The 23,160-nt window shown below is 43.7% G+C and overlaps 1 protein-coding gene across 13 annotated transcripts in view; it reads left to right on the forward strand.

Moving 5' to 3' along the window:
* Positions 1 to 23,160, forward strand: part of ENOX1 (ecto-NOX disulfide-thiol exchanger 1) — a 509,205-nt gene that overhangs the window by 385,049 nt on the left and 100,996 nt on the right. For all 13 annotated transcript variants that reach the window (XM_072976305.1, XM_072976293.1, XM_072976304.1 and 10 more), the window contains 2 exons: positions 6,677 to 6,783; positions 10,637 to 10,754. In XM_072976305.1, the coding sequence (XP_072832406.1) occupies positions 6,677 to 6,783; positions 10,637 to 10,754 (225 nt within the window). The remainder of the gene's footprint in view (positions 1 to 6,676; positions 6,784 to 10,636; positions 10,755 to 23,160) is intronic.

Consider the following 23,160-nt stretch of genomic DNA (forward strand, 5'->3'; position numbering starts at 1 on the left):
TCTCATTGATCAGGAATGGCAAAATGTAAACATTTGATTACCAGCCATTCACAAGGGAGAGGAAAACAATATTGGAAAAACAGCACTAGTGGGCTTGGAGGGCAAACTGGAGTGCAATTTGGAAAAAGCTCTCAAAAATTGAAAATTCAAATACTCTTTTATCTATCCTCTCCACTGCTAAAATTTCTTCTAAAGATATTTAGAAAAGTGTGTTGTCAGAAGATGAAGATGTTCACTGCAGCCTTATTGACAATATACGTAAGACGAGATTTCCAAGGTGAGTTAGGTATAAAAAAGCGAGATATAGCACAGTGTGTATAATATGAGCACTTTTGTGTAAGTTACAAAAGGTTACACATAGAGAAATAGACACAGTGTGTTCTGTATGTGTAGCTCTTTCTCTGGATGCAGAGGCTGTGGTTACCCTTCAAGAGACACTGGGTGGGAGGCAGTCAGGATGGGAAAGTAGCCTTTTACTTTTCATTTTGTTCCTTTGTTTTCTTATGTACATATATTACTTTTATTTAGCCAATACAGATAATCTAGGCAGGTGGATTTATTGGATTTTTAAAAGCCTGATGCTATATATTGCAAGGAACCATTAAAATTATAATAGTCTCAAGGATTTCTGTTTTGTTACTTTCCAGACTATTTGAATATGTGCATTAATAAGCGGATCTACAGTTCCCTGAAATGTATGAGGATTTATACAAAGCTTTAAAAGTCACTAGCTGCCTAATATGCTACCATTGATTTGAACAATGTCACCATTTCCAGCTTGCTTAATCTTTGCTAAAAGCACCCTCTTTCTTTTCTTAATAACATGATCAGCATGTTTGTCTTCCTCTCCCCGCCCTTTTCCCCAAAAGGACCAAACTTCTGGCCTCATTCTAGCCAGGAAGGTCAGAAATAAAATGCTTGCTGTTGGTGTTTTAGCCTCCGGTTTAACAGGGCTGTAATGGATTCACAGTGTCACACAGCATTGTTCTTTTTACTCATCTCAAGACAAAACCCTGGCATGCCCTTTCTCCTCCTCGACTTGAAATTCCAGTCCTTGCCTCCGTAATGTATGGGGTTGACCGACTTCATCCTGTTTCCTGGGCTTCCGGCCAGACTGGCTGGCAGGCTCCTGTGCTCAGGACCCAGAACCCAGTGAGGGCGCAGGAATCTCTCTGGGAATCAGTGTAACAGCTTCCCCTGTCCTGTTCAACGCTCACAGCTCCTCCCTCTGGCTTTGTGTTGCTCTTCTGGGCTTCCTGAGGGCCCAGATCTCTCTCTACATTCTCTGTTCTACTTCTTCAGTCCAGGGCCAAGGCGCATCCACCCTCCTGGGATTTCTAGTATTTAAAACAAACACTAACAAGCTTGGGTCTGGGAAATGAACTCTTTCCTTTGTTACGTGCCTTTGAAAATCTCTCACAAGCTATTCATAAAGGATTTGGGAAAATGTTATCCCCTGAACGAAAATAAAATTTACTCTGAACCCTGCTGAGTTAAGGCTCTATCATGAGCCCAGAGAACATTAAAAACAAAAATTAGGCTTGGAAGATTTGTTTGAGGTGTTCTACTGAGGCCGGCCTATTGCCTGTAAGGGCTTAATCAGTTTCTCCAAGATATCTGGACCACTCAATGGATTTAAGGCTCTCTCTTGCAGCTGCTTAGCTGGAGCAAAAGATGCGGGAGGTACGAGGACATGAGATGATGCGCTCCGGAGAATGTGAAGGAGGCCTGTGCTTGTGTCTCGTGGAGGAGCCTAACCTCTCTCTTTCTCTGCTGTCAGTGAGTTTCTGCCCAGAACTCAAAAATCAGGAGCTCCGTGCAGCCCAAGAAATCTGAGGTTTTGTGCTTGGCACCCAGTTCCCTCCCAGGGAGCTTGTTGAAGTGTGGTCTGTTTCTGGGTAAATGCATGTCTTTGTTCTGAGCTTCTCTTTTCTGAGAAGGCTGCAGACAAGTGCTTCTCAAGATAATTTGTGAAGTTCTCTCTCATGTAAGGAGTCTGTTCTGAGCTCAGCAGATGTCCACACATTTTGAGGTAGGGAAGAGTACCAAAAAAAAAAAAATTGTTGAATTACTTAGTCTTAGGATTTTTCTGAGATTCTAAAGACCGTATACACAAATGTGTGCGTGCTGTGTGTATGTGTGTGTTGGGGGTGCTGTGTGTGTCCCCTGACATACACATGTATAAGATAATGAATAATCCTCAGCGGGCTGTTCAATTAATTAAGCACGGGGGCCATTAGACAGAGGAGGCTCTAAGGCTCTAAATCAAAACCTAAGCCTGTAAATGCCTCAAGGTTAAGAAATGGAAACCTAAGGACAAGCAATCACAAATAACCAACTAGGCTTTAAGTTTCCGCCAATCAGGAATCTGCTTTCTTCACTTCAGCCTTTTCTCTGTCCGTCTTTCCTGAGTTTCCATCAGTGGAGCGGTCTAAGCATTTCTGGTTTGGTGCTGCCCGATTGGAATTCATTTTTGCTGAAATAAACTTCAAAAAATTTTAATATACCTCAATTTATCTTTTAACAAGGGGTTTTCATCTGCCAAGAGTGATTAGCAATTTCCTCAAAGCTCTGTTTATCCTCCCCTTGTGTTCATTTATACCTGTTGGATATGTACCAGGGGCGCTGTCATGACATTCAAGCCTGCTTTTGAAAAATCAGTCACTTCTCATTTTTTTTTCTTTTTTCTCCTATAACCTAATTTACGCAAACTTAAAGCACAGAATTGATGTGTGGTGGGAAGAGGATGGGAGAGATTCACAAGGTGTGATGGATAAATACAAGTTCTCTTACTGAGAGCTCTTTCTGTTGATAATACTTCCAAAATGCTGAAATGTGCTAACTGATACAGACAGTGTAGACGTGGGGCGGTGAAGTTCCTGGCGGGGGTTGATCTGAATGCCTTCTGCCCACTGCACAACCTCTGCACGCTACCTTTTTGAACAAAGACCAGTGCCATCTTGTTTACTATTTCTCTCCTCTCTGAGTGTTTACTTAGAGTGTTAAGGATCCCATTTAATTAGTGACTGTTTGCAGTTTTATTGTATACGGAACAAGTTGTACGGGTTATACTGGAGAAGCAGCTAGCGGTCGTCGAATTCATGGACTTGCTCTTTGGTGTTTCCTGCTGGAGACAGTGAAGAGTGTATGGTCTTTCCTCGGGACATCCATCCCAGCGGTCAGCCTGATTTATGATTTTAAAAATATGCTTTCTTTGAATCACATTCATTAAGGCTACTCTTCGAGGTAGTTTTTCCCTCATGATGATGAATTCATGCTGATCAGAGCACTCTTCCGAGTCTTTTGTGTGCCCAAGAACTTTCATTTGCAAGACAAATGGCCAGTTCAGGGGTGATCTGCAGGGAGATGAGAGAAGTCAGCTGGGCCACAGAAATACCATGTGAGTATTTTTTAAATCTAAGCTGAGTTATACATTTTTTGGTTTTTTTGGTTTTGGGGTTTTTTGAATTTGTTAATATGTTGGGGGAAAGTATAAAACTTAGTAAGAAGTATAAAATTACCATAATTAGTTTTGCTTTTAATTAATTACGCTGTTGAAAAGAATACTATTGCATGAAATTGAGAACGGCCCAGAAAATTCACAATAGATCTATGAATTCTGACTTCTTTCTGAACCTCCAATATATATTTCAACAGCATCTGGATGACCTTCAGGCATCTCAAATTCAGCCTGTCCGAAAGCAAGCTCCTTAGCTTCTTTCTCAGACCTCCTCCTGTACTCATCCTCTTGGTCTCTGATGCATGTCCCAAGTATGAGTCATCCTGGTCTCCCTCCTTCCTCCCTTGTAGTAACTCAGCCACTGTGTCCTGTCATCCCACCCTGTCAGATGACTCCTTGCTCCTCCTTCCATTCTCGTGCTCTGTCTTAATTCAAGCCTTCATCATGTCTCCCAAACAAATCCTACTCGATTGTGCCTCCTCTAGCCTACAGTATAAAGTCACAGTCTGGCTGAGCATCCACGGTCCTTCCTGATTCCTTCCTGTCCAGCTTTAGCCGCATCCCCACCAGCTGCTTTCACACAAGGTTCTTTCACAACTCCATGCCAGCCTCTGAACCTGCCGCTCCTGCCTTCTCTGCTGGGCAAGCATTGATTCATCATTTAAGTCTTAGCAAATGTTGCCTTTCTTTGGGGGTGTTCCCTGACTGCATCTCCTGAGTTCGTTGCTCTGTCCCCATCATTGTCATCCATTCCTCTCTTGCATAGGATAATTATCTGCTTGTCTCTCTTTCTCCCTAAAGACTAGTCTCATCAAGAGCAAGGACTATGTCTTAATCGTATGGTTGACTGTGATTATCAGTCAAGTGCTTGGTAGCTAGTAGGCTCTCAGAGGCTTGCTGAATGAACGAATGAATTGATCTTATGGCCTGGGTTATGGTAATAACTAAGGCCTAAATAACTGAGGCACTTAGCCTCCAACAGGGAGTACCTACAAGAAGGCATGGCTTGAGTAGCTGTTAGAGGATCCATTTTTATGCTTGAACCTGTACACAGTCTTCTAAGTGCCTTCCCTTCTGTACTCTTCCCTGTGCATTGCTGGTCTCTCTTAGGTTCCTCCCACTCCACTCACACATGTATGACCACTTAAGTTTCTCTTTAGTGTATCCCTTTATTAACAGCCTTCCCTGATCGATGGCAGAATATTGACTTTCAGCACCCAGATAATCAGCCTCAATCCTGCCGTCCTCATGCCTGGTGTCAGGACACCACACTTCTTACTCTTCCACATGATGCTGATCAAAGAGCACTACTATTAATAAGCAGGGGGACCCATTACTCATGAACAATCCCACGATCACCACCCCTACCAGACGATCGCATCAGACGGTGGATTGCACCTTTGCATTTTGGACGGACTGCTCTGTGTTGCCCGTGCAGCAGGCAGCTTGGAGCTCCACCCCCGTGATCCCAGCCTCCCTGCAGACAAAACAGCGGGGAGCCCAGGCAGCAGGCTGACCCAGTTCTCCTCCGCCAGCCACGCTGCCGTGCAGCTGAGCAGATCTCGGGGGGTCAGCGGTCGGGGAGAAGCTGGCACTTAGAGCAGCTCAGCCTGTAGCCTGGCAACGTCCCTTCCTGCAGGTGAGGTAGGAGGGGGCAGCTGTGTGCACTCAGGGTGAGTGTGAGCTTAGCCAACACCAAATTCTCCTGTTAAAATTGAGGGCAACAGGTTGATCATGTGACATGATAAAGTTTGATAAATAAGGAGGTTTGGAGTCGGGATTCTCTAGAGGTAGAAAACAGAAAACATTAAAAGCTCCTGTAAAAATGACCCCTAGACTGAGAAGTAGTTGCTCCTTAGCCTTCTAAAACATTCACAGTGTAGCAAGCGAAGGGAGCCTGCTTTCTTCCTCTTCTCCGTCATACACTTGCTTATTTTGTGTGCTAATTTTTGAAATTGTGGCACCAAGTGTTGCCCTTCTGCAGGGATTATCCTATTACTGTTTGACATGCTTTGGACACCTGGAAGATTTGAAAGCACTTTGATGTCCTTTTTTATAATAGAGCCTTGGGAATCACTTAAGAAAGATTTATGTTAAGTAGAGTGTTAGCAGCCCTAAGAAGCTCATTGTAACTGTGCCTTCCTGACTAAGTATTGAGAAGTTCAGGTTTAATCATATGGTTAATTCAGTGCTGTAATGTCCGTAATCCCATGCTTCCTAGATCAATAACCGTTTTAGCAAGATTGAATCTGCAGTTGCTTGGCCGCACCTCTGACACCCTCTCCTAAAAGCTCTACCCTCTCTCTATAAAGCTTTGTTCACAACCCTTCCACATCGATCACTGGAATAGCACCTTGCCTGGAAGCCACAGAAGTGCTAAATTAAGTCAGAGTTAGAACTTCGAGGGGGGTTGGGAGCCAGAGGGAGGGGAGCCTGATGAATGTGAAAACGGAATAACGGAGGATGGCATGTGGTCCCGATGAGCTGTGGAGGGCGCCGTAGGGTGTTGAAATAGGCTCTGTACGCGGTGCTGCTGGCAGTGAGCCTTGGTCTGTCCTGAAGTGGAGGCCATGGCCCCTGTTTCCTGCCAGAGGGCTGGAGGGCTGGCTACAGTGGGCACCCCAGGGGGAAAAAAGGGAACTGAGAAGTAAAAATGGCCTTGAGATTGAGGGCAGGTGCCACACAATTACTCACTGCCCCAACTTGGATCCTGGACACAGTGATGTCTTCAGAGGGCTGCACTGGGTCCTACAGATGGAGACCAAAAGAGAAAAAAAATGCACGTTTGGCTCTTCTGCATTCAGCCACTGCACCCTGGCTTCACCTCTAAGCCCCCAGCCCAGGCGTTACTTGATCTGTGTATCTGTATCTGTATGCCCATGCCGGTGCCTGGATGTCTGCAGACCTAGGTATATAGATGTACCAAGTCATATTATTAAACGAGAGCTAAAGACGGCTTGGAAGCAGATGTCCATGAACTTTTCCCAGTCGTATTTAGAATGCGTTTTACCCTAAAGTTATGGAGACAGACTTGAAGGGAGACCTCCCCAACCTTGCTAAAATGTAAGTACAAAAAAAAGGCACAGATGGGATGGATATTGATGATGTTATTTCTGCTGTGACATCATCCATAGACTCCTAGTGTCTTTGCTTTGCTTCCCTATAGTGATCACAACATAAATTACTTGTCTTGTTTGACTTCCTTGTTCACCAAAGTTGAGCAGATTGTGGCCGTTTTCAACGCTTCTACCAGACAAAAAGCTTGGGACCATTTCTCGAAAGCTCAGCGCAAGAACATAGACATTTGGCGAAAGCATTCTGAGGTTGGTGATTTTATTATTACTTTTTAACCACCATCACACAGCTGGATTGGCAGAGAATGGTGTGGCTGCAGCCATAATGGTCTTTGTTACGGTGGGCAGTCCTCCTGCCATTGTCCTGTCTCACTGTCAGCTCCAAATCCAGCTCTGATCAGTTCCTTATCCAGAAAAGCAGCTGACTTAATGCTTAGAGGACAGAGTGCTTTTCTCCCCACCCCGCAAGGGAGAAAAGAATCTCTCCCATTCATAGCAAAGAGCGCAAAAATAAACCAAGACACTCTGCCTCGTTTCAAAAAAAAAAAAAGTGTAAAAAGTGAAATAGAAAGCGAGCTTTTAAATTAAATACTGAGTTTTTTCAGTGTTCTGCAATATGATGGTGACGGTTTGCTCTTTGGCTAGAAATGGCAGTATGCCTGTCACCCACGTCTCCTCATCGTAAGAAATGCCTTTGTCCCCCGTGCTGGCCAGTGGGTTATGCCAGACCCCTCCCCAGAGCACGTTTCCCCAGGGAAGTGAATGTCCTGGCTAGCCCAGTCCACCCTTCTGCATCAGTGCATGTGCCACGTGTGAGTATCTCCCCCCCAAAAAAAGAGTTCAGAACTTGACCTTCCCTGCCACCTAGAAGGACCAGAATGTGTCACTAGTCATTGGTCATCCAGCTGTTATGTTTTAACTCCGCAGTGTAGTGTACGCTTTGAACCTGTAATTTAAAAGTAAGTATACTGTCTTTGTTTGCTTCTTCTTTTTCTTGTTCTTTTTTTTTTTAAATGAAAGAATGTTTTTCATTTGAATGCCTCTCCATCTCTGGCATGTTAATACTAAAGTTCTCTAAATGCTAATCCCCTCTTTCAAAATCCCAAACTTATAGAAGGTAAGGTTTATCTCTCTAATGATTTTGGCTCACACATATAAAAATAAGTGTTTTATGCAGAGTTTGAGGAACCACAGAGTACTGTGGTATCAATCATATGGGTAGCATTTTAAGTGCCCATTAACTAATGCTAAATTACAGTTGAATACCAATGGCATTAGATGTAACATCCACATGCATACCAAATTAATTCTTTATTATCACTGTTATTATGGTGAATACGGAATGACTTCACAATAATGGGACACTTGAAATGCTAGTGCAATTTATTATTAAGAAGGACATTTGTTATTTTGTTCACAAATCCTAAGAAAATGGTTGGTGACTGATGCAGTTCTGTTCCACTGCTCAGAATGATGAATAAGGAGGCGGTGGGGTTTCTCTTTAATTTTTCCGGGGCCAGAAAAACAGAGGGTGCCTACTTGATTCTCTTCCAGACACTGACTCAAGACCCACGTCAAGGCTGATTTTCAGGAGGAAAGAGTCCCGAAAATCCATGATAAAATATAGTCACTGAGGGTTCTGAACACAAATTGGAATCCATAAACTATGATTCAGATTTGGGAATGATCTGCCTATGAATTGTTGATTTTTTTTCCCTTCTCGTAACACGAGATGTGATTAAAAAAAATGTTAAGAGAAAGGCAGGTGGCATGATGCTGAATAAATCCAGACCAAAAAAAAAAAAAAAAAAAGACTGTCGGTCTGTGAGTGTCAGCAAGTATCAGTTATTCATCTAATCATGCCTCCTGCCAGGTCTGATCCCATCCCTCTAGCCCTGCCTCCCCCGTGCAGGCCACCCTCTCTCTTGTGAGCAGGACTCGAGAAGTCCTCCAGTCTTATCCCAGGGAAGCCTGCTCGCTTTGCTCCCCACCGGGAGGTAGCAACGGACACGATCCAGAAAGATGCTCTTGCAAAGGGTCTTTGTGTCTCCCCGCCACTCCCACTGCCTCTTTTGATATACTAGGAAATAGGATTCTAAATTACCTTTGATTTTCCCTCCTGCATGTCGCCTAATTGATTAAATACCAGTTGGCAATTTAACATTGTGGGTGATTTCTCAGTTGCATATAAGCTTGATAATTGGCTTGATTTTTCCATGTTCCCGTGAACGGCATCTGTTAATTTTCTGCAACACCTTTACAGATTTATTAGCGTGTACTAGTGATTTACTGCTGAACCAGAAGCACCCTGTGGAAACACCCTCAGCTTTTTTTTTAACCCCCTCCAAATTTTTTCCTCTCCGCCACTCTTCCCCATAAGAACAGCTACTGTGTGACAGTTGGTCATGAACTGCAGGGACTAAACAACAGGCCCTTTCAGCCTTTGTTCTTTCCACCTGACTTTTCTTTGTTTCAGGTATTTTCAGGCCACTTCATTAGAATTTGGGCTCTCTGGCAGTAGAGAGATTAGTCCACAACCTAACAATGTCCCCACTAATCACGTGTGACAATCCACCTCCAGGACCCTATGATGGTATTTAAGATGGAATTGGCACCTCTTTCTACTGGGTGGCGTGGTCAAGTAAGGAGACACGACCTGTCATCCTGGTGCCTCTCAGGACTGGCCTGTGATGGGCGGCCCTGTCCCAGGATCCTTGCCTCCTGCTCCTCCCTTCCCCCGTCTTTATCTCTGCAAAGGTGATTCCCAGAGTTCAGGTAACCATGCAGGTACAGTTAGCAATAAATAATTTCCTTTCTATCAGGTTCCAGTTAAAATCTGTGAACTAAGGAGAGACGAGTATAGAGAACCTAAAACAGAATAATAGCCGCACACCCATCGAATGGGCACTTTTAACTGTGTCTAAAATCATGCCATTAATACATTAGGTGTTGTCATTTAGTTTTATTGCGATTCATACATTTATTTATCATAAAGTGAAATTATTTTAACTATTTGACTTTTATTTGGCTTCAATTTAGATGGAGGAAAAAACAGTAATGCAGCCCTTTCCTTAGTGTTTTTTTTTTTTTGAGAACAAAGCTGTAAGAACAGCACAGATAAGGATCCACAAATATATAATATACAGCCTGATCCAAAATGGTAAAATAATTATTTAACATAAACAATTCTAGCATTCTGACTTTTAGGCACAATAGTAAACAATTTATTGTGTAATTCTTTACTCTTGAGTTTTCACATACAGTCTTGCCTTCAAACACTCTTGTAATACCACTGTTCCCCATTTATATGTGAGTAGACAAAGGCTCAAAGAAATTAAACGCCTTGATTGCAGTCCCTCTTCTAGGAAATGGAGACAGACATGTTCCTAAGAAAAGATCTTAAAATAATGCTAAAAGAACCATCACGACACAAACAAGAAATCCCACACGGTCATGTGAAACACAAAAAAAGAAGGCATCTGCTTTCCTTTTGTCCTTAGACATCATTTAAATTTCACCATTTGGGTATCCGAAGTGTGTGTGTGTGTGTGTGAGGGAGAGAGGGAGGGAGAGCGAGCACATGGAGTGCACACACACATGCAGGGACACTGTTTTGCATGAATGATAATAGTCAATATCATCAAGTTCCTGAACCAAGTCTCTAGCATGATGCTGAGTCTCTCCCATGCATTGATTTTTTTAATCCTCAAAACTCACGTTGTCACAGTATCTCAGGGAGTGAGCTGATGCTAAGAAAGATAAAGAAACATCCCTAAAGTGCTGTTGCTCACCTTCCTAATTATTCATGGGATCCTCACAGCAGCCCCACCAGGCAGATGTTACTGCCTTCCTTTTTACGAATGAGGAAATTGAGACTCACGAGGTTAAGTAACTTGGGGAAGAGCCCTTGACGAGCCATTGGTGAGCAGGGGTTTATCCCGAGTCTGATACCAAATCCCTGGGTCTGTCCACGAGTGTTCGGGAGGCGAAGACTTTAGATGCTCAATATTCCCGTGTCGGTCGTAACACACCAAGCGGCCGCTGGGTAAGGTGTGCCGTGTGTCCGTGACTCTGACGCCCGCGCGCCCTCCTCTCCTTCCAGGAGCTCCGGAACGCTCAGAGCGAGCAGCTTATGGGCATCCGCCGTGAAGAAGAAATGGAAATGTCAGATGATGAGAACTGTGACAGCCCCACGAAAAAGATGCGAGTCGATGAATCAGGTAACGCTGATAACTGCCACATGCCTGTGAGGTACCGTAATGATCCTCCTCATCTCAGATGGGGCATACATGCTGGCAGATGGCCGCATAACTCACTTTTATTTCAGTTACACTCAACTTTCATCTTTGAGTGACTCTGCCTTTTATTAATAGAGCTGGAAACTCCTTCTTGGGAACATCATGATTTAAATTGCTCCGGCTGGTTCTCTGTACGTAGGTCTGGGGCCGTGGCACATTTTTTCAAGGATGTTTGCCGGTTCCCATAAAAATCCTTTTCCAGAGTCTAGCAGCCACCGCTGATGCTGAAATACAGATTAAAAATTGGTTTCAGTCCGTGTACTTCTTCCTTGGGAAACGTTTAATCCCTAAAGAAGCTTTCTAGCCTCTGAAGCAACGTGCTGGAGAATTAGACTTCTTTTTTCCTAATAAATTTTAGTTCCTCACCTGTAATCAAAGGGATGGCCTCACTTGGTACCAAGAAGGGTGCATCAATCCTTGAGTTACAGAAAGGAGAGAAGCTTAGCAAGAACCTTGCTTTATGTGCTCTGCCTAGTCTGAGATGCTGATTTAAAACCCTCTTCTCAAATGGTGTGTAATTCCCTTGGTATTGTAAAAAGCCGACAAGGGAAGGGCTCACTCGCACAAAAGAGACACCGAGGGTGGCTGCTTGTCTGACGGGAAAAGTGTGGCCCAAAGGGCCCGGGAGCGGCCACAATCGCCACCGTTGCCCCAGAAAGAAACTGAGAGGAATGGTATAGATTTGCTCTGTCTCCTGAGTACCAGTGAGTAAGACATTCACCTCTCCCAGGCTCTTTAACAGGAAGATTCAGGTGACCAGGAACAGAGGAGCTTTGCTAATCTGCTGGTAGAAGCCAAAATCAAGATTCCAAAATGGTCAAGTCACCAGGACTGCAGAGCAGTCAGGATGCTCTGTTTCTCCAGGGCTTTGCAAGAGAAGCCCGGCGGCAGAAAGGATGATCACGACACGAAAAACGCTCCTGCGTCCAGATGTATCCGGGGGGAGGGGTAGAGGGAAAGGCGTTAATTTCCTTAAAGCAGTGCTTCTTAGAAGCGTGGTCCCCAGTCCAGAAATACCCGCATCGCCTAGGAAATTACTCGAGACATAAATCCTTGGGTCCTTCTCAAGACCTACTGGATCAGAAGCTCTGGCTGGGGTGGGGGTGGGGGAGGTGAGATCTAGTGATCAGTGATTTAAAGCCCTCCAGGGAACCGTGATGCCAGCTGAAGTTTGAGAACCTCTGCCTCAGAAAATTTCCCTTTCATCCTCAAATTCCATTCATGGAAATCATTTAGAAGCTTTGAATAAAAAGCAGGCGCCATGCCACTATTTTTTGGAGCCATATATCCTTTGTCTGAAAAATGAACATAGCATTTCTGTGTCCATGTATGTCGCTTATGAAGCTGGTCGATTGTTGGGTCTGGATTCGCTTATTTGAGGAAACCACCCTCCCCACGGCGTTTCTATTTGGCAAACCTTCATGTAGCAAAAGAAGAGAGTGAGTTTGGGTGGGATTTTTCTTAAATTCAATGAGATCTTCCAATAAAGAAAGAAATTTTTGCCCTCAAAAAGGCTTTCATCAATTTTGAAGTTTCTGAATGAGGGCAAGTTTACGCAAAATCTGGATCCTTAACATCCTTATAAGGTAGGTAAGGGAAAGAATTGAATCAGTCAAAAAGTCTGATTTGAACCTGTGGCTTTTTTTTTCCCTTCTTATTTTGGGGAGTGTTGGGGGTGGGGTGTGATATTTCTTTTCAAACAACCCATCAATTTCCCAAGGGAGACATATGTACAATCTCATCAGCTGCTTGGGATAAGATAAGAACACTGATGGCTCGGAATTATAATGATTCAAGAAAAATAGGTTCACCGAGGAGCTCTTACAGACCGTGGCAGCAAGCCTGTGTGCCCCTGCAGGACTGGCCCCTGCTCTGGAAGAATCCAACCTCTCTTCTCACTGGGGACCATGAGGTCCTCCCTGGAAGTCTGACTGGTGAGCCCTCTTCCCAGACCTCTGCTGTCTACTCCCGGGGCATCTGAGAAGACCCCACAATAGTACATGACCTTGCAGACTTTTCTCCAGGCTGGTCCGTTGTTCAGCAGAATGAATGAACACTATGCAGGGAGCGTTCCACACCAAGGCCAAGGGCAGGGATGAGAGAAACAGGCTTCAAATGCCAGGCCCTGAGGAGTTCAAAGTCTTTTTGGGGCTTTTCAAATTGAGATGGACCAAAGAACGTGGCATGTGGTTTATGAGCAAAGTGTGGGACTGATTAGAGGGAAGGGAAAGCAACTAACCTTTTGATTCCACTGGGCCCTCGAGATCCTGCCCAAAGGCAAGTGGTGGTTGTGCACACGGCTGGAGGGAATGCAGCCTGGCAGCAAGAATTGTCCTCTGGTCTTGTGACTGAGCCTGGGATGAGGTCCCTGTGAACTGCTGAGGGGGGTCCCACAGCCTGAGGGAAACACCCCTTTCAGCCATATCTCCTGGCACAAATATGAACGTGCTAGTCCCCTCTCTCCCGCTGAGCTGGCCTCTCAAAAGGGAGGGGGGCGCGCCCCTGCACTGGCGGGGGCTGCCAGACTCTGAGATAAAAGAAAATTTCTCCATCCTTTAAGGAGTGCCTGCCCCTTCCTTCTGTGCTGAAAACAGTAAGATTTTGCCTCAGACTTTTCAAGGCAGCAGCTGAGCCAGGAATTCTTGGAAATCCCGGGATGGTTGTGGAGGGATACCCTCCTCCGTGGAGCCTCCTGCCCACACGAGGGCCATGGAGAGGCCCAGCTGCCCCAGGGTGCCTGAGCCTGGACCTCGGCGATGCTCGGCCTTTCATCTCCCTCCTAGAAAAAAAACTAACCCACATGGGCTTTATGTCTGATTAGGAGATGGACAGAGTTGACTTTGCTTTTCAGAAGAGGCACGGTTTAGTATATGAAGACTTGTATGGTACCTGGAGTTTAACTTTTTCTCAAATCAGAACTTTCCATGGTGTCACTGCTTTGATGATGATGAAGGATGCTTCACTGTACTTTTGCTGTTTACCACATATAGTCATTGATGGTGTGTCTTTGGCCAGGGTTCCCCTTGTCTGGACCACCTTCACTTCCCTATCACTCTGGGCAAGCTGTTCCGCTGCTGCTCAGCAGATGAATCTTAACAGGGGAAAAAACATTTGTGGGAGCCAAGCAAAGATGCTGATAAAGATGGAAAATGAGGTGATTTTTGCTAAAAATTCAAATTTATTGTTGCATAGTCTGCCTCCTGCTGGAACCAGGCCGAACTGTAGGAGCCAGATCTGTTCCTCCTTCTCTCTCGTTCTGTTTCTCCCTCTCTCCTTCCCCTCACCTCCTCCTCCTCCTCCCCCTTCCCTCCAGGTTGGCAGTAAGGGAGGGGCAGGAGTGCACAGGAAGGAAGGGAGAAAAGAGGGAGTGGGTCCTAGATTGTAAGGCCTCGTGCCTAGAACCTGAATGGTGTCTGTATTGTGAACGTCAGTGCATCCGCATTCTGTAAAGCCCTCCCAGCCCTGAGCCCTAACAAGGACTCACTGACTGCTAAAGTCGCTTACCTTCTCATCTCAGTCATCCTCCAGCACCTGGCCCTGGGCCTTTCACCAAGTAAGTGCTCAGTTAAAGTTTGTTGACCTCAGTTGCATATTCCCTTCTTCAGATCTCTGTTTTGGATGCCTCTGTCCCATCGGTTGAGAGGAAGATGGTAGCCCTACGAACATTTGTTCCAGTTAAATTGAAATGGCAGGCATTTGGAAGCATGTTCAAACAAAGATGGTTCATTTCTCCACACTTTTACACACACAGAGTTCAGTGCCTCGTGCTGAAGAGGCCGCTGACCGGAGTTGAGACTCAGTGTCATTCCAATTCGACAAACATAAATGTTAAGCACCTTCTTGTGTTCAAGGCACTGTGGACCCAGGGGATGTGGAGAGAGTTAGACATAGCCTACCCCGCCCTCAAGGGTGTGAGATGCTTTCTGAAGAGGAAAATAAACATTTTAAGTTAATAGAGATGCAGTGCCTGATGCCAAATATGTTTTAAGCCATTGATTTAAATTAAATGTAGACCACGATGGACGTTGCTATCCTGTGTATGTACCTCACCTGATGTTTGGTGAGTGTGTATTGTACGTTGAACAGAGATTTTAGAAGAGTAAAACTTTGCCTAACAGACAACCTTTAAACTGTTCCATAACGTACAAATGCTCTTGGATTTTAATTGTACTTCAGTTAAACTCAGAGCTCCTTATAGGAGCAGATACTCTTTTAATCATGAAGAATGTTTTCTGGGTTGTCACTTTCCCATGGAAACTCACCACAATGTAGATTTTTTAAGAATTTCAATAAGAAGTCAAGCAAGGATTTTCCAGATCTTTCAGCCAACTGAGTGAAATTAGAGACTCATAATTAAGTTCAGTTGGAATTAGCAGTATTCAGTCTGTCTGAAGCGTTTCATATATATAGCTGGAAGCATTAGGTTTAAAAAATTGATAATAATAAGGTTCTCCCTGGATACCCCCTTTGATCTCTTTGAACACCAAGGCTGCCTTCATTTTTCTGATTTGATTTATTTCCTGTATAGGAGTGCATTTGAAAGACATAAAGGATGCTCAACAGAGGAATTACAGTTTGGCACAAGCCTAAGAAGGGACTCACTGCCACCCCAGAACCAGCCCAGGCATGGAAGGCAGGGGCTAAGGGGTTCCAGCCCAGGGTCCTGCAGCCAGTTGACAGGGACCAGCGAAGGGGCCATACCACTCACAGATGGTAGAAGCATCCTTTTAGGAGACATTGAGCGTGATCTGAGCAGGCTTACTCTGGGGCCACTCAGAGCTAGGCAGAGGGACTAGAGCCTTCAGATATGGAAAGTGAGATGGCTCAGTCTGAGGTCACATGCCAGGAGCCGTGCTCCCTGCCCAGCAGACCCCTCCCCCCGCGCCACTCCGTCGGCGGGCAGGAGCATCAGTACTGAGAGGCGTGTGGATGGATGAGCCGTAGACCTCCTGTTTTCACATGTACTGACAACCTGTAGGAGAAGCAGGGCAGTGACACGTGTCCATCAGCCACCACCGGATTAAAGATGACTGTTTTATGTCCAGCCACAACAGAGTATCTTCTGGGAACCGAAGTGCCAAACGAGGAAGTGTGACAAATTAAAACTTACAAGGCTTAAGGAAGATGAAATCAATCTTCCGAGGTGGGCTGAGTAGCCTGCTTCATTCCTAATCTCTTAAAATCGAGCTTCATTTGCAAGGAGCCAAGGCTTTTTCTTTGTTTCTTCCTTTAAAAGAAAAAAAATCTTGCTAATCTTGCCAAAGGAAATCATATTATTTGGGGTAGATTTTTCAGTTCCCAGTTCATAATGGATATGTTTCTGGAAAGTGTAGAAATCATTTCTCTATGTTTTAAATGCAAGAGACAGATGCATTTAAGCCCATCCCATAGAGGAGTCCTTGGTAACAGCAGCACTGCTGTCCAGCCAGACTGTGTGTGTCTGTTGTGTAAATTCACACATTTGGAGCCTAAACTGTGTTTAAGCCGGGCCCCCTGATAATCTGATTTTCATGTAGCACCGACAGTGCCATCTTCCTGACATCGCACGCATATATGCACAGATTTTCCATAATCATGTGTTTTGTGTCAAATCGATTTGTGTTGCTGAGATTGTGTTGTGTCTTGGAGACCACGGGTATTTCCCTGATACTCCAACCACTCAGCTGTGCGGCCCCTCCAGAAAGCCCCGGTGAGCCTTCGCTGAGGTTCTCAGACCATCCGCACCCACTCAGTGCTAGCTTGGCGCTGGGTGGGTTCTTTGGATGGTTTCCTGTGCGACAGCCCAGCACATGCTCCCAGCTGCATTTGCAGATCGGGCTCCGGCTCTTTTAAGCCCTGGATTCTTGCTGGTGACATGAGCCCCCTGGAGAGCGATGAAGGGCTCTCGGGCTGATGGGCGGTTGGCAGGCAGAGGAAAAAGTGAGAAACTTAACAGCCAGTGTTCACAAAGGGAGAACTGTGGAGACCTTGACCTGGGAGAAGTGTGGCCAGGTGGCCAGGGTGCAGCACGAGGTCACAGCACGGCCATCCCGCGGTGCTCTGATGCCTTTCTGCTGCCAGGAGCACTATGATCTAGATTACAGTTTATTAGGTTTTCCGGGCATTTCATTCTGATAAGGTTTGATGCAGGATCATTACGTAGGGGAGTAGATTTAATCCTGTTTCCTTAGCAGGTTCTAAGGACACTGAGGGAATATTTATGTCATAAGATGCAAAGTTGCTATGGAAAATACTGTAGCAACCTAACATCTTCCCGGAGCCAGGCAGCCACTTGTAACAGCAATCTAAATTTACATTTATTTTAGTGTCATTTTATCGACACTCTTAGTATCTCATTCTGACAGGATGTTAAAATATGTTTTCAGCTTGCATTTGAGCAAAATTAACACAGTGTTGTTGGAATTTAAGTGTGGTTTGCCCAACTTCTGGAAAAAAGTCAGAATATTTTCAAGAGAGTTGAGATGACAGAGTCTGGGTAAGTTTGTAACTCCTTTTTTTGTTTTTTCTTTCCTAAATATATGAAAGAATTCCTTAGTGGTGATTATTCCTAATGCTTCCTCTTAGTTTGTAAGTAATGAGTAGGAGTTTCTGATTATGAAATAAGGATCATCCTTTTCGACGTTGATGTAATTAGTCAAGTGCTGGCCTATGACGCCAGTTGGTGCTCATCGAAAATGCTTTCAGTGGATTAGCTCATTGCCCTGCAGCAGCATGGAACAATTTAAAAATGAAATCTATCTTTCATATAAATGTAATGTCTATTCATTTTAGAAAATCTAATGATTAAGAAGAATGGAAGAAGCAAATGAATCTGGGTTAGTTCTAACACTCCAAGAGACTGTGTGATTGATTTCTCATTTTTTCCTCCTGCACAGCCTAATACATAAGCATGGCTTTTAAGCTCAGAAACAATAATTCTACATGATTTTCTTTTCAGTCAGACCTCTTTGTGTGAGTGATTCCTTTTTTTTTTTTAGTCCCCCCCCCTTTTTTTTTGTTCATGAAATAGAAAACAGAGCAAATGCATGTATATCCTTTCTGGCTCATGGACTCCTTCCTGTGAACCTTGAAGACTTGAAGCTATAATCTTTGAGGTGGTCAGAGTGGATGCCTGAGGTTATTAAAGGCTGAAAACTAGGCCAGCCCTCCCCAAAGCATCTTTTAGTTCCCTTAAATGTGAGCGTGGCTAAGAACTCTAGCTATGCAGCTGGCTGGGAGTGGAAAGTTAGTATCTATTGATTTTCTTCCATACCGCTCCATCTTAAAATCTTAAAGTGTGACTGTAACGTTGTTAAAGTGGGACATTGGCCAAAAGAATCAATACCAGGCCGTATTAAAACATAAGCTGTTACCAGCTTCTCGGCCCAGATGCGCTGTTTATGAACACCATTGTCGTAATTCTCCTATGCATTTATAACTGCATCGTTCATCCGAACAGTGGGTGACGTAAAGAGATTAGACCCTGACTCCTGACCCTTTTGCCCATTAGCTTTATTAATCAAAGGCCTAAAGATGCCAGAAGTACAGAGAGGGGGGACAAGAAGACATCCTGGAGAATTCCAGTTGGCCACACACGGTTAAGTGCCACACAAGTAATGGAAAAAGTCATTGAAAGCTGTAGTAGTAATTACTTTCTTCCCCTTTCTTGGAAATTCCACCTGCCATTTATGATAACTTCTGCTTAGAAGTCCTGGACATTGAGGTTTATAGCAATTAAAAATTATTGTTATAGCAAGCTCTCCCACATCTAAGTGGCTTAGACACTCTTCTCTTTTACTGAGATGCATGTCCTTGATACCAAAGAGGGACTTAGCGCTCAGCAGCTCTACTCCCCAGCCCCAAGACCCATTGTGGGAGGGCTTTTCTGGGAAGGGGCTGAGAAGGAAAGTTTCATTTGAGACTCCCTGTCACTAGTAGAGAAGTAGGGAGAAACATTTCTGGAAGTTGCAAAAAGGAGTCGATCCATCGTGGCTGCAGGCAGGGAGATGTGGGTTCTTTCATGAGCCCACAGTGACTTCTAGAGCCGCTGTGTCCCAGAGACCCCTCCCTGCTCTGCTCTCCACCCAGGGCTTGTGGGTCACTGCTACTTGATGTAGTTACCCAAATTTCCAACTATGAGAATTAATTTAGAAACACGTAAATATCAAACACTAGGGTATTGGTTAATTAATCATCTATCCATAAGCAGCCTTGGGGAAAAAATCATGTTTTAGCAGACCACATAATGGCATGAGAGAATGTGCTCTAGGTATTGCTAAGTGGTTTAAAAAAGCAGTTACAAATCAGCCTACAGATCATTCCGATTGTGTGTTTGTGTATGTGTTGTATTCCTAATTTTTATGTTAGGGGAAAATCTATAAGGAGATAGGTCAAAATACTCAGAGTGGTTATTTCTAGATAGTGTAGTTATAGGTGATTTTTTTTCCTCTTTGTGCATCTCAAAAATTTCTATAGTATATACATGTATTATTTAGATAACTAAACTACAATAAATATTACTTTAAAAATGACCCAGGAGAATCTGTGGTAAAACTCATCTTGATTGAGGAGTCTCCCTGGCCATTTCCAATCATAGAGGGAAGTCAGAAGTAGCAATGAATGGTAACAAGTACCCGATAGTAGACGTTTATTGACTTGCCTTCTTTTGCATCTAATTAGGGAATTACCACATTTAATTTGCCATACCTTCTTACCTTCCTCTACCGTATCATCTTACAGTTTCCTATTCCAAATACGATCACATTTGCATCACTATTAAATTGAGGACCCATGAAATAATTCAAGTTCTAACCCAGGCAGACATGTTGAGCTCTTCCCCACAAGGAGACTGGCCACGGTAAGTCTCTTCGGGTGTAGAAGAGACCCTTAGAAATCATGTTGTGTAACTGCCTCCTTTTTTCACAACAAGGAATATGCAGTCCCGTGTTGAGAAGTGATGTTATTTGCCCAACATCAGAAGTAGGAGGTCTGGAACTCAGTGCTCTTCCTTCTTTCCAGGCTAATGACCTTTCTGTGGCATCACTAAACGCTATGGGGAAGAGCTCCAGAATATCCCCCCAATGCCTTCGGTGGCATCATTAAGTGTCAGTAAAACCCACCAAGGATTTTGACTGCCTGCTCTGTGCGCGGCACCGTGATGCCACGGGCAGGCACAGGTGGCCTGGAGACGTGTACGTCAATCCAGACAAGGCTTTTGCTCAGCCTTCCTGTTCCTTTCTCTGTTTTCTACTGACGAGGAAGAGGTTGGCTTCCACATAGACAGCGCATCCAGCGAACTGTTTTCTAGCCCATTCCAACGGCAATGCCCGCTTTTAAAAATATTCGGGAAATTGGCACAGTTCCTTTTCTAGCTGAGTGATATTTATTTCCTTGAAGACGATCTGCTCCATGGCTTTGGGCAAGAAAAAGGAATGGTTTGAAGAGGTGAAGGTGCCGTCCTGTGCCACGTGATGCACTTCCTTGGGAAACAGCACACGCTGTCGCAGCCCATGCCTTCCTTTCCCCGACTCTCCACGCAGGTGAAGAGGAACATGAAAACATTTCTCAGAACACAAGCACAGACGTGATGTTGGATCTGGAATGATCTCAGCCACAATGGTACTTCTTTGATTTCCCACCTCATCCCATGTGTCCTCTGCCTCCCCAGGGCCTGAGAGAGCCTCCTTCAAGATCATAGGTTCATTGACTCCCCATCTGATTTCAAGACTTATTGAAGTGCTCTCCCTCCCCTCTTGTTCCTGAGGCTTCTCTTTTTGAGTCATACCTCTCACTCTTTTTTTTTTTTTGAGAGGAGCAGTAATTAGGTTTATTTATTTATTTTATTAGAGGAGGTACTGGAGATTGAACCCAGGACCTCGTGTGTGCTAAGCATGTGCTCTACCACTTGAGCTATACCCTACCCACCTTGATCACTGTTAAAAATTAAAAATCGGAGGGAAGAGCATCTACAATATCACTCTTACTGAGATATACAGACTCAGGGAAGTTTTGATCTGGAAGAGGTCTTAGAAGTAATATGTCCTCTCCCTCCGCATCCCATGTTCTCAATTAATGAGAAAAATGTAATTTTACCCCCAACAATAGTTAGCTAGAAGGCTGATTAAATTCTGCAAGTTTATATGGGGATTTTGGTTTGTGATTACAAGTTGTCAGTTGCAGCGTAAGTGATAGCACGTATTTGGCAAATCTTTTGGAGGTAGGATAAGAGATTTCACTCTTCTTTTAGTGATTTACCAGTCAGTTGTTTAAGAAATGTCTCCACTTGTCATATTAGACTTTTTTTAAAAAATGTATTTTTATTGAAGTATAGTTAGTTTATAAAGTTGTGCCCATTTCTGGTGTACAGCATAATGCTTCAGTCATATAGGAACATACATATATTCACTTTCATATTCTTTTTCACCAAAAGTTACTGTAAGATATTGAGTATAGTTCCCTGTGCTGTACAGTATAAACTGGTTGTTTATCTGTTTTATATATATTAGTTAGTATCTGCAAATCTCGAACTCCCAATTTATCCCTTCCCACCCACTTCCCTCCCTGGTAACCGTAACTTTGTATTCTGTGTCTGTGAGTCTGTTTCTGTTCTATAAATAAGTTCATTTGTCCCTTTTTTTTTTTTTTAGATTCCACATATAAATGATATCATATGGTATTTTTCTTTCTCTTCCTGGCTTACTTCACTTAGAATGACATTCTCCAGGAACATCCATGTTGCTGCAAATGGCATTATTTTATGATTTTTTATGGCTTAATAGTATTCCATTGTATAAATATACTACAACTTCTTTATCCAGTCATCTGACAATGGACATTTAGGTTGTTTCCATGTCTTGGCTATTGTAAATAGTGCTGCTGTGAACACTGGGGTGCAGGTGTCTTTTTGGATTAAGGTTCCCTCTGGATATATGCCCAGGAGTGGGATTGCTGCATCATAGGATAAGTCTGTTTTTAGTTTTTTGAGGAATCTCCGTACTGTCTTCCATAATGGCTGTACCAAACTACATTCCCAGCAATAGTGTAGGAGGGCTCCCTTTCTCCATACCCCCTCCCACATTTATTATTTGTGGACTTTTAAATCATGGTCTTTCTGACTGGTGTGAGGTGATAACCTCATTATAGTTTTGATTTGTATTTCTCTGATAATTAGCAATATTGAGCACTTTTTCATGTGCCTGTTGGCCATTTGTATGTCTTCATTGGAGAATTGCTTGTTTCAGTCTTCTGCCTATTTTTGGACTGGGTTATTTGGTTTTTTCCTGTTAAGTTGTGTGAGCTGTTTCTATATTGTAGAAAGTAAGCCCTTGTCAGTCACGTCATTAGCAAATATTTTCTCCCATTCCATAGGTTGTCATTTTGTTTTGCTTATGGTTTCCTTTGCTGTGCAAAAGAATATAAGTTTAATTAGGTCCGATTTGTTCATTTTGCTTTTATTTCTATTGCCTGGGTAGACTGCCCTAGGAGATCACTGCTGAGATTTATGTCAGATAATGTTTTGCCTATGTTTTCTTCTAAGAGTTTATAGTGTCTTATGTTTAAGTCTTTAATCCATTTTGAGTTGATTTTTGTGTATGGTGTGAGGGAATATTCTAGCTTCATTGATTTACATGCTGCTGTTCCGTTTTCCCACCACCATTTGCTGAAGAGACTGTCTTTACTCCGTTGTATGTTCTTACCTCCTTTGTCAAAGATTAATTGACCAAAACTTTGTAGATTTATTTCTGGGCTCTCTATTCTGTTCCATTGGTCCATATGTCTGTTTTTGTACCAATACCATGCTGTTTTGATTACTGTAGTTCTGTAGTCATATTAGACTTTAATGGGATAGTTTATATAATCTGAATATCCTAAAGCCATCCATTTCTCCATCCTTAGCTCTTTGCTTCCAGGAAATTGTCTTAAGCAGTCCCATAATACAAAGCAATGGTAAGATTAAAATGGCAAATATTCAGTGAATTCTTTCGATGTGGCTGGGACCATGATATCGTTTGTCTTGCAGTGTCATATTAAGGGGCGGAAAGAGCAAACAAGTTTGATAAGACTATTCGAGACTCAGTCTTTGATCTGAGAGTGTTGCTTATCTACCATGAAAACTCCAAGTAATGTATTTTCAGAGTTCTCCTTGTCCTGGAACAGCCCTGGGCCATGGGTCCACACAGTGCCTGCTCGCTACACTCTCAGAAGTCACGGCCAAGATGCAGATAAACTCTAACAAGCAGAAGAACCGTGAGAGCTGAGAGTATGTGAGAAGAAGTTGGATACTCTGTTCATCTGAACTCTGTCACCCCTGGGGAAGGTTTTATTTCTTTCTTTCTTTCTTTGAAGCAAA

This window comes from Vicugna pacos, chromosome 14 (genome assembly GCF_048564905.1).
Source record: "Vicugna pacos chromosome 14, VicPac4, whole genome shotgun sequence".
Lineage (NCBI taxonomy): Eukaryota > Metazoa > Chordata > Mammalia > Artiodactyla > Camelidae > Vicugna > Vicugna pacos.